Below are 16238 nucleotides of genomic sequence, written 5' to 3' on the forward strand. Positions count from 1 at the left end.
AGATGAAAACAGAATTAGAGACAGCCACCCACACCCACTTACTGAATACAATCATGACCAACAGGTCTGTAATTACAGGCTCATTATGTGAGTCAGCCTATTCTTCAGGTCAGAGACTGGTTCTTCCAGCCAACCAGAGGACAAGACCACAGTTGTGCCACACAGCAGGGGCTAAATGTAGATGAATCCAACTAAAAATGACCCAAAAAGCCTCTTATGCATGTGACTATCCACTTCTCCACGTCTTTCTGCTTTTGAAAGTGGCTCCAGGTTGTTTGTCTGTGTATATGGGAATTCAATTTTGAGCTGGCTGATTATGTCAGTCACAGGACCAATATTATGGACAAAAACAGTCGACCCATCCACAGCTCAAATTTAACTTTAAGCTTCTGTGTAATACTTTTCTAATCTGGATGTTAATTCCTTTGATGCAATCTCTGTGTGTACATGCTACAGGTTGCTAGGATACTAAATGTTTCTGAGGAGGTGAAAGGTCAAATGGGTGTGACCTCTGGGCTGGAGCTGGTGACCCTTCCTCATGGGAGACAGCTGCGGCAGGACCTCATGGAAAGGTAAACAGATGCTGTCAACACATGATTCAACAGAAATCTGCTTAATACTTAAGCAGATTTCTGTTGAATCATAAGGGCAGTTAACTCTTTCAGTGAATATTAACTGACGTATATGATAAACTAACGAAGCTGAGGGTTTTTTTGTTTTGATTTAATGTTATGTAGGCCACACATTTAACATGCATGACTGGTTCTTCTTAAACAGGCATAACACTATGGCGATTGGAGTTGCTGTGGATATCCTGGGGTGTACAGGAAGTCTGGAGGAGAGAGCAGCTACCCTAAACCGGATCATTCTGGTAGCTTTGGAGCTGAAAGACTCCATGGGAGATCTTTATGCCTTTTCCTCCATAATGAAAGCACTGGACATGCCTCAGGTACCCAACGGCTCCTTCTAGCTGCCACTTGCGCCTGAGACTTTTTCACCCCTTGGTGAGTGGTCAACACAAACAGGCTTTAATCTGTGTGATCGTTCTTGTATAAACAGATTACCAGACTGGATCATACGTGGACAAGCTTGCGAAGAAAGTACACACAGACTGCCATTATTTATGAGAAATCTTTGAAGCCATTCTACAAAGGACTCTATGAAGGAAGTGGTGAGTTTCTTACACTAAAACACATTAAATGCCCTTCATAGGTCACCTTTAGTCAAGTTCTGGTTCTTGTCTTTCTAGCTGAAATCCCACTGAGCAATGCCAGTGTTCCGCTGCTAATGCCGCTGCTCACCTTGATGGAGAGGCCTGCGGTCACCTTTGAAGGCATGGACGTCTGGGAGAACAACGACCAAGGCTGCGAAATCATGTTCCGGCACCTTGAAGGAGCTCGTGCTGTTGCACGCAATGCAGACACATACACCTGCAATGCACAACGGATCCTCCAGGGTAAGACAAGGACAATACAACAGTCATTTCAGGAGTAACATGGTGCTTTAACTTAAGGGAACTGGTGAGCCAAACACAATGTAATAGAATGTTCATACGTCATTGGATTGAAACTGATTTGGAATAATGCTGTTCAGGCCATTTTTATAAAATCCAGAAGAAAATTTGCATTTAAATTATGGGTTGCCTCGGGAAGTTAAAATGTAAAAGGCCTGGGTACCAAAACAAGCACACAGCAGGACTATTGTAGTCTGATCTTAGACTCTTATGAGCTAGTTCTTTAAAAAAAAAATCTCTCAGAAGACTCAAAGTCTAAAAAATCCTTTAGAGCAGTTACTGAATTAGCATGATTCATCTACTGAACAAGTTATCATTACTTTAGTCACGTGTGACTCACAATGAAGCAACTGCTAAAGTGATATGTACTTAAGGTTTGTGAGACTTAAATCAGTATAATTACCAACCGGCTTATTATAAAACAATTACATTTTTACAAGATAAACAAGAAAAAGAACTAATATTGAGATATTGAAACAAAGTACTAACATATTTTTAACGTAGTGTAATTTAACATTAGCTAAAGTATAAACAAATTAACAATGAACAATAGTAATTATTAACAAATAATCGTTAATATTAACCCTAAATAAAATAAAATACAAAAAAAAATGTGTTTTTATTTCCTGATATCCATTGCATTAATGACAATAAATTTATTTTTACAACTTATTGTAAAGTGTTACCAAAAATCATTCTTTCTCTCCAGGATTCCAACCTAATGATGACACGTTGGAGATCTTGAGGACTGATTTCCAGTTGCGTCTGCTCTGGGGCAGCAGGGGGGCAGCCGTGGACCAGACAGAGCGATACGACAAATTCAAACTCATCCTTACGGCCCTGTCCAGAAAACTAGAGCCTCCAGTCAAACACACAGAACTCTGAAAATCCAGACACCTTTATATGCATATTAGACTCTCTGTGGAGTCAGGTCAAAGGTCATCTGCATCTGAAAAAGGACGTTCTCTACCAGAATGTGAGCTTCAATAGATCACATGCAGATTGCAAGTTGAACGCCATTCATGAGCAGAAATGGCGCTTGTCTATGGAGAGCTACTTTGTTTCATATGCATCTTCCAGAGGTGTGCTGTGCTCCACACTTATGAAATGAGCAGGTACCAGTTTTGCCTTCAAGAAACGAAGGAAGGGTACGTAGAATATTTCTAATTTCCAATATATCATCAATCCTATGAAATACATATAACGTTGGAGGCAGAGGGAACACTTTATGAGAGGCTTATGGACGTCCTCAATCATTTGACATATGAAGTTATGGATAAGAGACGACTGAGATGATGGACTACACCAAGACAAATTTGCAGCTCTATGAAGGAACACGAGGTAGTAAAGTTTGTACACTTAGAAATATCATGAAGCCCATTGGTCAAAGCAGTGTTATGTTTAAAAATCCCACATGGAAAAAAAGATGTACATAATCATCACTAGTGTACGCATGTGAAGGCTAGTTTGTGTAATATATTGTATTAAGTATTATTGACCTGTAAATAGTCACCCATAAAGGAAATATTCTGAAAATATTGAATAAATATCTAATAAAAGCTTATTAATTGTTACATAATTTTTCCTCATATGTGTAATATATATTGTATATGGATAAGATTGTTTTAATTCAGCAAGCATGTGTTAAAATTGATTAAAAGTAGCATAATTTTTTAAAGATTTCTATTTTAAGTAAATGCTGTTCTTTCTATTAATCAAAGAATGCATCATGATTTCCACAAAAATATAAAAGCAGCACAATGTTTTTTTTAACATTTATAATAAGAAATGTGTCTAGAGCATCAAATAAAAATATCAGAATAATTTCTGAAGGATTATGTGACACTGAAGACTGGAGTAACATCTGCTGAAAATTCGGCTTTAACATTACTGGAATAAATTACATTTTAAAATATATTAAAATGCAAAACAGTTCTTCTAGTTTGTAATTATATTTCACAATTTTACTATTTTTTACAACATTATTGATCATGATTAAAATATTAGATATCTGGTTAAAAACATGAAAAATAATCTTTGAACAGTAGTGCATGTTATGTGTGTGTGTGTATGTGTTGACAAAACCATTATCTACAACAGCACGTGATGCACTGCATATACACAATTTCAGGCTAGAAACCTTGGCTGCTGAGAAAACAAGCAATAGTGATGAAATAAATCACAAAATACATCAGGCTAAACAGACTGAAGAAATGAAAGGCAGGATGAACGAGACAAACAGACATAGGTATTTATTTCTCAGTTGCTCTTGCTCCAACACAAAGTCCAGTATATAGTGGTCAACGTTGTCTTACTGTACAACACATTCACACAAAAGGAAGCATTCACATCCGAAATCATTCACTCCTTAAAATTCCAATTCAAATGCAACGGGGTAAAAAGTGCATTGGTTAAGACCAGGGTCCTATTGACAGGAAGAAGAACTGGTTACAAAGCGATTACGGCACGCTTCTTAATAGCAAAGCAAAGCAAAGCAAACAAACAAAAACTATAAAAACATTCATTCTGAAATAAAGATGTTAATACATAGTTTAATAACCAAAACTAACTAGGTATATACATATACATATATGCATCCATAGTTTTATATGTAAGCATCACATTCACAAATACACGCAATTGAGATCGGATTCTGGAGACGTGTGGTCCCTTGTTAGGAGGCAGAGAGCATGTTCTTTTAGCACGTGACATCAGGAGCTGGACGAGAAATGGAGAAAGCACCGCAGAGAGCTGGCAGCCCAAAACAAGCAGTTTTTTGGGCACTGAGGGTCAGATAAACCCCTGTTTCCACACAGAGGCCTGTAATTAAGGCAGAGATGATGGTTGGTGTTCAGAGGTCCTCACTGGCGGTTCTCTGCTTGTTTTATATGGTGTTGGGTCCCCCTGCTGGTCAAATGCAGAACTGCATCAGGCTCCTTCCAGCCTCCAGACTATGGAGAAAGGGGGCGGGGCCAGTGGGTGGATGTTGCTGTGGGGACTGTAGCAATGGCTACCGAAGCACCATGCTTCCTCTACTCTGATTGGTCATGCTTTTGAGACTCACATCATGGTTAACATGGAATGCATCAATGAGGAAGAGAAAAGTCAAAAGAAACATACACAAAAAAAAGTGGTTGGGATAAGAAGTGGTTAAATCCTAATAAGGGGTCAATCGGTCAGAACGGAATGAGGAATGAAAGGCTGCTGGATCATGCAGGTGCATGTTATGATGAACATGAGATGACGGTACAGACAGACACACATTCCGCTGAATATGTTAGTGCCAGGCAACTACTCTTTTTGTCTTCTCCATTATTGCTCAAGAGCGTCTTTCTCCCAGATATTCCCTGGAACGTCTGCTGCAATGGAATGATGTTAATGGCCATGACACAAACAGCATGCAAACATGCAACCTGCCCCAACACAATCTCGGTCTTAAATTCGCCCCACCGCCCCACTAACAGACCCACAGCAGTGAGTCCCGTCCACCAAACACCACAGAACCCCACTCATCCAATCAGGAACCTGTAGCCACAGAGAAAAGAGAGGACAGAGTCATTGACAGGTCCACCGACAACAAAGATTGCCAGCTACAGAGAAAAAGATAGAGGGCGCTAGTGAGCCAGCCCAAGTCGATCTTGGATCATATTTATTATATTCAGGGCACAAATTAAAAAAGGTGCCACTACAAATTTGAACAGAAGAGTAGCACTCGCAGGAAACGCTGAAGTGAAACAGGTTTGGTGCTGCAATGAGGAAAATGTAGCAGCAAGGAAATAACACTTTGGAGAAAGCTGGAAGAACTGCATGAACTGAAAGGTCAGAAGTACATACTGTGATCGGACTGCAGAAACAATGAGAAGACGCTCCAAGTAGAGTGTACTTGAGTTTCATCATGCATAAAAACATAGGAGCTGATGATTGAAGTATGACAGTTGTTCTCATAATAATGAGCAAATTACCGCTCAAACAAACAGACATTTGAAAAGGAGCTGATGCATTTGTTCAAGCTTGCTTCAACAATATAAAACTGATTAAAAACAGTGCATTAAGCACTAATTAAAAATGGAATACAAATCTCTACAGTTTAATCTGCTGCAGCATAGTCACAGTGCAGAGGAAATAGTCACTTTAGCCAGTGTGTCTGTGTGTGTTTGTCCTTGGGCTCACATGGTGAACAAAGGCATGGCAGTCAGCCGAGCTGCACTTGATGAGTCACGGTAAATCTGACACATGCTCCCCATGTGTGATGTCATAACTATGCGGAGCTGCCGTGGGTGATGTCATATGTAGGTGACCGCACCTTTGTTGTTTTTCTCCAGTGTGATCTCCACATAGGACGTGGGGACATAGCCCTCCACTCCCCCTTGTTTCCGAACCCGCGTCCATCCATCGCCTTTATCTTCTTCTATGACATAAAGCACCTCGTTCTCATTCATTACCAACGTGCCTTCGTTAGAGCCTAAGGAACAAACACATCTTTTTAAGAATTTAACAAGAATTTAAGTCACATAAATGAACACAGTCTATGTGCAAAGGAGTAAACAAGGAACATTTAATGCGAGCTGTTTTTGTACCATCAAAAGAGTAGAGAGCTTTGCAGTGGCCAATGGCAGGGAGAGGATCGTCATCGTCAAACTCGTCATCAAATTCATGTGGGTCAGGCTGCGGTGGAGACCGATGCTCCTGACTGTGATCATCTGTGTAACTGCCTTCAGGGCTGAAAGAGAGAAGAAGTGCGTCAATGTTTTAAAGCGGCCTTTATGTTCGCTGTGAAGTGTGGAGGCGCAAAGCACTTGACGTGGCATTACATACGACAACCATGCTACATAATGAGAAGCTACTGTTCCACTGATATCACATGTTTCTTAGTCATCATATCTTTTGGTTTACGTACATCAAGATCCAAATAAAAAGAAAATGTAATGAAGTTAAGTACATCTGCAGTAAGTACACTACTACTCAAAATATGTTTAATGTTTTAAAAAGAAGTCTCTTATAGTCTTATGCTTACACTCTTATACGTTATTTCAGCAAACTACATATTGTACTATATTTTTAAATATATTAAATATTCCTGTGATGGCCAAGCTGAATTTTCAGCATCATTACTCCAGTCTGTCATATGATCCTTCAGAAATCATTCTAATATGCTGATTTTGTGCCTTAAGAATCATTTCTTATTATTATAATGTTGAAAACAGCTGCTTAATATTTAAAAAGTTTAAAGTCCAAAAGAACAGCGTTTATTAGAAAGAGAAATCTTTTTAACATTGTAGATATATTTACTGTCTATTTTGACCACTTTAATAAAGCTGAATAAAAGTATATTTATTATTTAAAAGTATATTAATATCTTAAAAAAAAAAAAAAAAAAACACCCAAAGTGACCCCAAAGTTTTAAATAGTAATTTATAATTCACTGACTGGATTATCACAAGAGAGACAGTCACTTATAACTAATATAAACACCATATAAACAAACATTTTGTCAATACGACCCAACATTTAATGATTATGGTTGATATTCCAACTACATGACTATTTGAATCCCAGTGCTGTGCCTTTCTACTCATTTATATCTACAAAAATCTTGCAGAACAGCTCAACAGCTCATGGATTATACTCGTGGATTTACAAACAGTTCAGGCACTCATAAAAGAGACAGCTGTATATTAGACATATTATTAGTCTGTCTGTCTTGAGAATGTAGATAATGTAATCAGGAAATGCAGACCTCTCTCTGCCGTGGGGTGCGTGGTGGTTCACATCTGCACTGGGACGTCGCTCACTACGGGATCCGTGCTTTCCTTCAACCTCTGCTAGCCAACTCTGAGATGGAGAGAGAGTGGTGAAGAGTGATACAAATTCCAGTATTTTGTCCTACTAATGAACATCCGTTAAATTCAAAGGCTTATTATGAGAAACTTCAAGATAAATTGCATTTCATGTGATGCAGAAACTGCATTATATCCATTCCTCCACTAGATGGCGCGGACACACAGAGCCTCTCAGCTGTTTTATGTCAAATTTATCCAGATGTACGTTCCCGGAGGCTGTGCTTCCTTATAAGACTGCAACAATACGCCGATCCTCTGGGAAGGTTACCTCATTTTTATGGATCTCAGAGCGGAGTTTCTCCATGTTGCATATGGTCTCTGAAATCTTGGGCTGGAGACTTCCAGGATCTCCCATCTGAGGATTCTTCTCATAAACATCCTTCATTTTGTTAAGAGCATCTCTGTGATAAAGACAATTGTGATTTTGAGAAACAATCCTCTAACTATTTAATAGGTTGTTAAGTGTTTAAGCTGTGAGCATGCATGGCTGCAAATATACAGGGGGGGGAAATGAAGGAAAAAGTAACAATGCTAGACAGATTTTATAAAAAACAACCAAACAAAAAGACTGAGTAGCACTCTCCACAGTCTACCTTTGGTCCATTTCTTTCTGCAGATCTTTATTCAGCTCATCGATCCTCTGTATAAGTTTTTTGCGTCTCTGTTCAGGAGGAAGGTGGCTGAGATCCTCTAGTGTTGGTGCCTGCACAAATACAGGTTATTGGTTGGAGGCAAAGAAGCACTGACAAGCATCCAATCACAGTCGAAGACTGTCACAGCGCCCATGGTAAAAACACCCGTTCTTAAGAGAGATGTCCTTCCTAAGGTTTTAATAGGTCCATTTGTTTGCATACATTCCAATTTTGCAATTCCACTTTATTTATAAACATTTAGCCACACTATAAGAAAGACATCTTTAAGCTGTAAGACATGAGGAAAGAGGGGGTTTCATTGCAGTCATAGTATCCTAGAACTAAACACTCAAAGTCTATCCTTAAATCTCATATCTATACTACAGCAGTCCAAAACACACATCACTTACCAGCTTTAAAGACCACTGAGAGGTTATGGTTACGTCAAGCCATTTCAAAAAGGACAAAGACAAATGGCTTATAAACATCAGTCAGTTGAATGCATTTTGACTGATGATTTTAGTCATGTTTACACAGAATGGCACCACCATATCAGGAGCATTAGCTCAGGTCTTGTGAGTATAGATAGCATGGTTAATACCACAAGAGAGGCATTTGGGAGGTCTGGTCAGTGGTCAAAAACCTGAACCAGCCTGAAACCTCACAACAATCTCATCTTTGTTTCAAAATTTGTATTTTAGCTTGGTTATAAAGTAGAAGCTAAAAGAAGAACAGGTAATATCGTGGCATTTGGTTTTACAGAAGTAGGCCCTGATGTGGTTTTTGAATCAGTTCATCTGAACTACTAGGAAAAGGTCATTCGTTATGGCAGTTGACAGTGTGTTAGTCAACACTAGAACAAATGTTTTAAATAATGACAGCAATCCAATATGCTTCTATTGTAATTTGAATTTGCAAACATTCAGCAGGTTTGTTGCACAATGATTCTTGCCTATATACGCCAAGAAAATCTTGAGGAAACAAAGATGGTGCTTGTGAAATTTCAGAATAGCTACATCCAGTTAAAAAAGCCATACACAAATATTAAACCTTAGCAAAAAAACTATATTTGAAGTCTCATCGTTTGCTCGGTTTAAGACTGGAACTCTTTGAAGATAATTAAAGTGACTTTGATGGGCACTTTTCTTTAAAAAGATTCACAATTGGATGTTAAACATTTCTGGTAAACTAAATCGGTTTGGTATTTATCCAAAAAGCTTTGTTCTGTATTTAAAAGAGCTTCAAATGAGAATGATTTAATATACTGAGTCTCCCAGACTAAACTCAATGCATATATCCAGAAGACAATCCTCTCAAGTTTGTAAATTTATTCTGTGTTCCCATCCTCAAGTCTATTTTGAGAGACGTTCATAATGACAGAGATTTACAGCGTTAAAGTAACTGCAAGTTACTGCAATTTTCAATGAGAGAAACAAGCAACATCAATCATGTCAATGTAAAAATCCAGCATCTACCAATGAGAGTGCAGGCAACGCAACTTGTACAACTAAAATGACTGTCAATGTGAACGCAGGTAGAAAAAAAATATTAAGCTGCATTCTGTAATATGCAAATTTGCATGTGCATAAAAAAAAAACAAGAAAAAAAAACACCCACCCAACACTCCCTCCACCAAGTTCTGCTGCTTTACGCAACAATCAAATCCCACAGTTAAAATTAGGGGCACAGCTCTTTGGACCCAGATAAAGCCTTATTCCTTCACTCAAAAATAATTGTGATTCACACTTTCCTCGCAAGCAGGAATTAGCTAAACCATGGGTGAGAGAAACCGGCCCAAGCATAAGCACTAACGCCATTATCACTGCAAACCCACACACGCCAGATCTGGGCCGACTCTTACCCCTCTTTTCACAACTCGGAAGGATGGGATCCTAGATTTTGCATTTCTCATTTCGGATAGCTGGTTAGCTATCCGCTCTGTAGAAAATTTAGGAGGCAGGAAATGGCCCGAGGGAAAACTCGGGAGGGAAGGGGGAGGGATGGATGGGGGAAGCTGGGACAACAAAGATTTAATGTGAACTACTAACCAAACACAAATAAATTAACATGCAAAACTATAATCGCTCATCTAGATAGTTAAATGCCTAAATTAACTAAGTCTAGCTTTATAAATGTTGAGTTTTATCTTTCATTACATCAGTCAAATGAAGGGTTTTTAAAAACAAGAACTACTTTCAAGGGAAGGAAAAACGTGAAGTCATGTTGTTTAAAAAAAAAAAAAAAAGACAAAAAAGGTCAGGAAGTTTGTAGGTACTGACAGCATAGTTTTGTAAGCAGAAGTTAAAGTTTTACCTAGCCATATAATCCTTTACTGTTCACACAAGTCAAAGAAGAGAGCCTGGACATCATGCAGACTTTTAATTAATCACCTATTCTAAGCAAATGAGCCTTAAAATGTAACTAAGTTGCTTAGCAATGAAAAGAGTTTGGGAAACTCACCTTCGGTTTCTTCCCAAAAAGCCAGAGTTTGTTTTTAGTCCTGCCAACAGTGTGTTTGGGGTCTGGTTTGACTGCTTCCGTTTTGGGGGTCCCAATGGTGCCATCTGATCCTGTTCGCTGGATGTTCTGACTGAAGTCCTCAAAGGGGAAATCACCCGGGGGTTCAAACCCTGACTTGAATGACTCCACTACAATCCCAGAATCCTGTGGGACAGCAACAATATGCATTACCTTTATGTAGAGCTAAGTGCAAGAATCATATACTACAATTGTACTACAATACCAAAATGTTAAACCGCACATCTGTTTTCAACACTAAATCAGAAATTATTTTTGAGCACATTGGTACCACACCAACACTTGACACTTACAATTGAACAGTACTGTAAGTATTAGCCCATTCCTTTCAAGGACTGAACTAGCAACCTTATGCTTACCAGCCCATACCACTATGCCATACCATCAATGGCAGTAATTTACTGCATAGAGGGAAAAGATATTGCAAAAATGTAAATCTTGTGAGAAAAAAAGAGAGAGACCTTAATATCTATGTATCTATCTAATATTATGCGATGCAAGGAACAGTTAGTACTATAGTGTTGGTAAACTGTGAAATGCTGCACGAGGCAGGACGGTTAGCTGGTCTGGGACAACTGTGTTTGTCCAGGGTGTGGTACCATTACAAAAGAGCTCTGGCTTCATGTCACCCGTTTAACAGCCTCTACGAGCCTCTCTTGACCTCAGCATTTAAGCAGAGGGCATTAGGAAATCCCAAAACAACGTAAGCGAGCTCATAAATAAAACCGTAAACAGAATCAGGTCATAACCAGAGCCGATTGGTTTATTGCTGGGCAGGGCAAGTATCCACCAATGGATTCAGGAAAGCGAGGGGAAAAGAGAAAAAACAAGGGTGGCATGATGTTATGGGTGTTACCAAAGAAACGAATCATTTCCGAGTACAAGTATGTGAACTGCTCTGAGTAGAATCTTCGAGCTGCCAAATTACAGTAATTCGCCAAAATGTGAACGCAGCATTATTCCTGGTATAAAGAAAGAGTTGTGCATAAATTAGTTGGTCTTAAATCCTAAATTATTTAAGAGACCTGGAGGGGTATCCTAACCTAGTTAGGAGCTGCTAAATGTGTGTTCTATGAGCACTGAGATCTTGTCGGAAGATCGGTAGGGCTATTAACTCAGCATGGAGTTGCGGAGGTTATTTACGCACCTGAGGAAAAAAAAAAATAGGCTAGTGGGACGTAGGATTGGGCGCCTGTATTTAAGAAGGCTTAAACTTCACTGAAAGTTACTTTAAGTTTCTTCATATGCTTTTTGCTTAGAACTGTCTGACTCCAAAGTCAAAGCAATTCTTAAAATTTCTATATTAACCTTTCAAATTTCGGGCTCAATAAGATTTTTTTTCCAACAAAGACGCATTAAATTGATCAAAGGTGCCAGTTAAGACATTTATAATGTTACAAAAGATTTGTTTCAAATAAATGCAGTTTTTGAACTCTCTATTCAATAAAGAATCCTGGAAAAATATTGTTTTCACAAAAATACTAAGCATATTATAACGATTTCTGAAGAATCATGTGACACTTAAGACTGGAGTAATGGCTGCTGAAAATTCAGCTTTTCCATCACAGGAATAAACTACATTTTAAAATATATTAAATTAGCAAACAGTTATTTTAAACAGTAAAATTTCACAATATTACTATTTTTTTACTGTAGTAAGTCTTGCTACGCATAAGAGAATTTTCTAAATCATAAAAATAATAATTTAACTAACACTAAATCTTTTAACAATAGTATTTATACAAGAACACGACAGAAAGAGAAAGAGAGAGGACGACTAAAACAGGGCAAGACAAAATTGTAATCAGTGGTTACAGCGCCACAAGCGACCTTTTCATAAGCATCACTGCTGGCGACAGCACTAAGAAAATGAGCAACTTATGTTTCTCTCATCCTCCCTTGCTCCCAATCATCCACTCCCTCGCTTCCTCCTGCCCACTCGCCGTCTCTGATAATCCCTTTATTCTATCAAGAAGTGGACCGCAGCTACCATGGAGATCACAGGTACAAAATGACCTCAGGGAGAAGTATGGTGTATTTCCTTATTTTCATAATGGAGCGTAACAAGTTACTTGAGGCAACAAATGGATGAAGGCTGGTTATCAAAGCATTTTAGATGTCATAACTACACCACCTAGTTCTAAAATCTTATTTTTTTCTTTGCAAGCAACAAATATATATCACAGAAGTTCAGGAAGATCTTTTAAAATGTTTTTTAAAAGAAGTCTCTTATGCTCACCAAGGCTCCATTTATTTGATCAAAAATACAGTAAAATTCGTAATAATCGGAAATATGTTTTTGAATAACAGTATAAATTGTTAATATTTAATTCTAGAAATTATAGATGTTTTACCGATATACAATTCTTTTTTGTAGCACTTACCCTACGCTCGTCCACATTCTTAGCGGCAGTAACCATGCCCTCCAAGCATTTTGAGATAATGGGAATGACTCTTCGTTCCACCTCAGCAAAACACCGGTACATCTCCCCAAGCTTGACCGTCCGCCGTTCATCCATGTCTTGCAGATTCTACAAGCACACAGACACAAAGGTTCAACTACATACACAAAACTACACTAGACGTTTGATTTATTAGAACGTTTCTGTGAGCAGTCGCAAACCAAATGCAATTTATTACAGTGTTATTGTTAACTGAAACTACTAAAAATAGTTTATGTTCATTTAAATAAAGCTGAAATAAAATATAAAAATTAGATGATAAATTTAACTTAAAGAAGAAATGTTGCCTTGTCAACTAACGGGAATAAAATAAATGTAAATACTAAAATTACTGAACTAAAAAAAAAAAACATTAAATAAAAATCACAAAATTATTAAAAATACCACAAAAAAAAAATCAAAGCTAATTCTAAATATTAATAAATACTATAATAGTTTAGAAATAATACTAAAATAAGTTTTTTTTTTATCAACAATTTATTTAGTGAGTATAGTCTTTAAAAGCTTAGCCTTTAAAAACTTACTAAAAAAAATGAATTGAAATATCAGAAACTACAAATCAGGGATATCATCACCTTGAATATCTGAGGGATGGTCACGTTGAAATGTTTCCACTGTTCAGAGTTGAAGTTTTGCAACTGGGCTGCATACTCATTCTTGCTCTCCTCCGCCATGTGTTGTCTCAAATACAGCTGGGACTTTGCCTAAGACAGAATGAATGGTCATCTGCATTACTAATACTTCAGGAATACAGCTCAGGCCTCTAGACAACTTAGAGTCTTAGACCAAAAACTGCATTCATGCTGTTTTACAATGATTTTTCAAATGGTTCAGATAATATTCAGTCAATAACTTTAAGAAGTCATGCAGTGTATATCAGGATCGCATAAACTACCTTTTCCACCTCGGACTTTGTGGCGTTGATGTCGTTGTCTAGTCTGTCGTAGAAGATCTGTGATTTCTCTGCCTCTTTGCATTCTCGCTCAAACTTCTTTTTACTCTGTAAAATCCATACGGAAAAGGAGACACGTTTTTGAGCTGTCAAAACACAAACGATGCATTTCCTGCAACACTACGTGAGCATTAACGATCTTCCTGCATAAAATACAATCGTAAATACTGTCATGTTTTGATCAAGTAGCAACATAAATACAGATAAACATACAAACAAACAGTACAGAGAGTGAGAGCGATAATGAAATGCATAACAGCTTCCAAAGCATCTGTGTTTAATTTCGTGACAAGGAACGAGGAATACCTTTGTTATTACAACATGGCCATTCTCAATGCCAAATTCAGCTGTAGCTGGCCTTTAGCTGCAGCAACCATAAAGCTCCAGCCGTACAGTCTATGAGACGCACTGACAGGCAGGAAATGTACAGGATGCAGGAATGCAGTGCAGGGTATGAATCGGAGACAGAGGGCGAATGGAAAGAGAGAGCTTGATAACTTGAATGTGGCACAGGAAGGTTTCCATTTGTACACTGCCAACAGTCTTTAACACTTTCTTCTGTTTTATACTTGCACATAAACACACGCAAATATATCTGGATCTCAGGTCACAGCTGGAGGAGAGGTTGTGAATCGGTCACTTGCACTCAGCCAATGACACAACAGTGCAAATAGCAGACGTACAAACCATCTCAAATAGAGCTGATGCTTGATACTATTACAAAATTTCTGTGGTTGATCCTAATACCAGTGTTTCTCAACTGGTGGGTCGCGAGATCGTTCTGAGTGGGTTGCAGAGTGTACAGCCAAACAAACGACAACAACAAAAACGTAATTCTTAATGTTTTTATGATGCGAGACCTTTATTTTAAAAGACGTGCATGAAAGCTGTTGACACTCCTGTCAGATGCAGTTTAATTAAAGAGTGCCTGAGAAAAACACACTGTCCCGATTCAGTATCTGCAGTCAGATGAGATGTCGACAGGCTTAAATGTCAGTGTCATTATTTTCGTAACTTATGAAATAAAAAGTGTCTCACATCAGAAAAACCAACTATCCTGTCCTGCCAGATGTTATACCGTGCTCGTAGCGCGCACTCTTCTATAGCATGCACGAACACGGCGCCGCGCTGTATATCACTTCACTAAAGTGCAGAAACTACGAGCATGCAACGTGTGAAATCAAAGTACAGTAACGATAAATCACATAACTGGTACTGCGTGTGTTAGCTGGGAAGGATTTACATGAAGGTATAGGTTCTAATCAGGAGCAGTTTCCACGTTTCATTAACAGTTCATGTTAGTATTGCATGTTCACCATGGTAACTGTTGTTTCCATAACCCCAAAAATACTGTGTTATTTTCACTGTGTCATTTTGTATATGTTGACTGTGGCGGCTTTAAGAAAAAGCTATTTGTTCAGTAAACCAAAATTGCATATAACCGAAACCATACCGAACAGTGACATCAAAACCAAGGTATGTACCGTTGCACCCCTATTATTGAGTATTTAGATTATGTAAACACCGCTTCAATGTTTAAATTCTTTAAAATATTTTTTTTTCATAAAGTCACTAATAAAATAAAGGAAAAAAAGAAACAAATTGCAATGAAGATAAAAATATATGCAAATTAAACAAGTTTTTGGGGTATTTGTAGTAGTAACAATTAGTCACAAATTTTTTTTTTAACAAAAATATTTTATTATTATTTTGTCCCACCTGTTGCAGACATAACTGTAATTTTTTTTGGTAACAAAGTATCAGTACTTCTGACATCTCAAAATGACTCACGTTGTCCATGTGTTTCCAGCACTGGTCTAGATACTGCTGGGTCTTCCGTCCCTCCTGGAGATGCTGTTGATCAGACAAGACACAACAATATTTCAAATACAACTTGTACTGAACATCACCAGAGCGTTCAGGTGTCTCAGGTGCATGTATTTGGCACTCACATGTTTTCTCTCTCCCTTCAGGTCCTGTGAGTACCTCATCAGCTCCCCATACACTTTGTGCCCCATCTCCTCAGCAACAACCTCTCGCTGACCTGCGTAGTCATTCATCTCATTCAGTATGGAGTAGAATGACAGACAGGATGTAAACCTGCAGGAAAAAAATATTCAGCAATGAAGAAAATGGTAAAAATGATCTGTTTACCTCTTATTTATTTTTATTGGCATAACAGCATCAATTGCTATTTTTAGGGCAAAACACTGCAATAAAAACTTTAATTTTAAGACTTGTGAATATCTTACATCTGAACTAAAGGCTTACGTTCTAATGTGAGACATTTAGAGAGATGCC

The 16238-nt window shown here is 38.1% G+C and overlaps 2 protein-coding genes across 8 annotated transcripts in view; one reads left to right on the top strand and one right to left on the bottom strand.

The window, feature by feature from the left end:
- The window catches only part of LOC306847856 (breast cancer anti-estrogen resistance protein 3 homolog), a 70900-nt gene extending 66902 nt beyond the window's left edge, over positions 1 to 3998 (top strand). For all 5 annotated transcript variants that reach the window (XM_079382046.1, XM_079382045.1, XM_079382047.1 and 2 more), the window contains 5 exons: positions 457 to 572; positions 778 to 949; positions 1060 to 1171; positions 1250 to 1456; positions 2223 to 3998. In XM_079382046.1, coding sequence (XP_079238172.1) covers positions 457 to 572; positions 778 to 949; positions 1060 to 1171; positions 1250 to 1456; positions 2223 to 2398 — 783 coding nt within the window. In that variant the 3' untranslated portion in view covers positions 2399 to 3998. The remainder of the gene's footprint in view (positions 1 to 456; positions 573 to 777; positions 950 to 1059; positions 1172 to 1249; positions 1457 to 2222) is intronic.
- The window catches only part of LOC306847857 (formin-binding protein 1-like), a 40794-nt gene continuing 28296 nt past the window's right edge, over positions 3741 to 16238 (bottom strand). The window contains exons 4-15 of one of the 3 annotated variants that reach the window (XM_079382052.1): positions 15890 to 16037; positions 15729 to 15791; positions 13881 to 13985; positions 13561 to 13689; positions 12908 to 13054; positions 10446 to 10649; positions 7947 to 8056; positions 7622 to 7754; positions 7251 to 7345; positions 6091 to 6233; positions 5817 to 5975; positions 3741 to 5038 (exon numbers count right to left, since the gene is read on the bottom strand). In XM_079382052.1, coding sequence (XP_079238178.1) covers positions 5031 to 5038; positions 5817 to 5975; positions 6091 to 6233; positions 7251 to 7345; positions 7622 to 7754; positions 7947 to 8056; positions 10446 to 10649; positions 12908 to 13054; positions 13561 to 13689; positions 13881 to 13985; positions 15729 to 15791; positions 15890 to 16037 — 1444 coding nt within the window. In that variant the 3' untranslated portion in view covers positions 3741 to 5030. Of the gene's footprint in view, positions 5039 to 5129; positions 5976 to 6090; positions 6234 to 7250; positions 7346 to 7621; positions 7755 to 7946; positions 8057 to 9846; positions 10000 to 10445; positions 10650 to 12907; positions 13055 to 13560; positions 13690 to 13880; positions 13986 to 15728; positions 15792 to 15889; positions 16038 to 16238 lie in introns of those variants that run through there. The other 2 variants (XM_079382050.1, XM_079382051.1) reach the window with 2 other exon arrangements.

This window comes from Barbus barbus (genome assembly GCF_936440315.1).
Source record: "Barbus barbus genome assembly, chromosome: 28".
In the NCBI taxonomy this organism is placed as follows: Eukaryota; Metazoa; Chordata; class Actinopteri; order Cypriniformes; family Cyprinidae; genus Barbus; species Barbus barbus.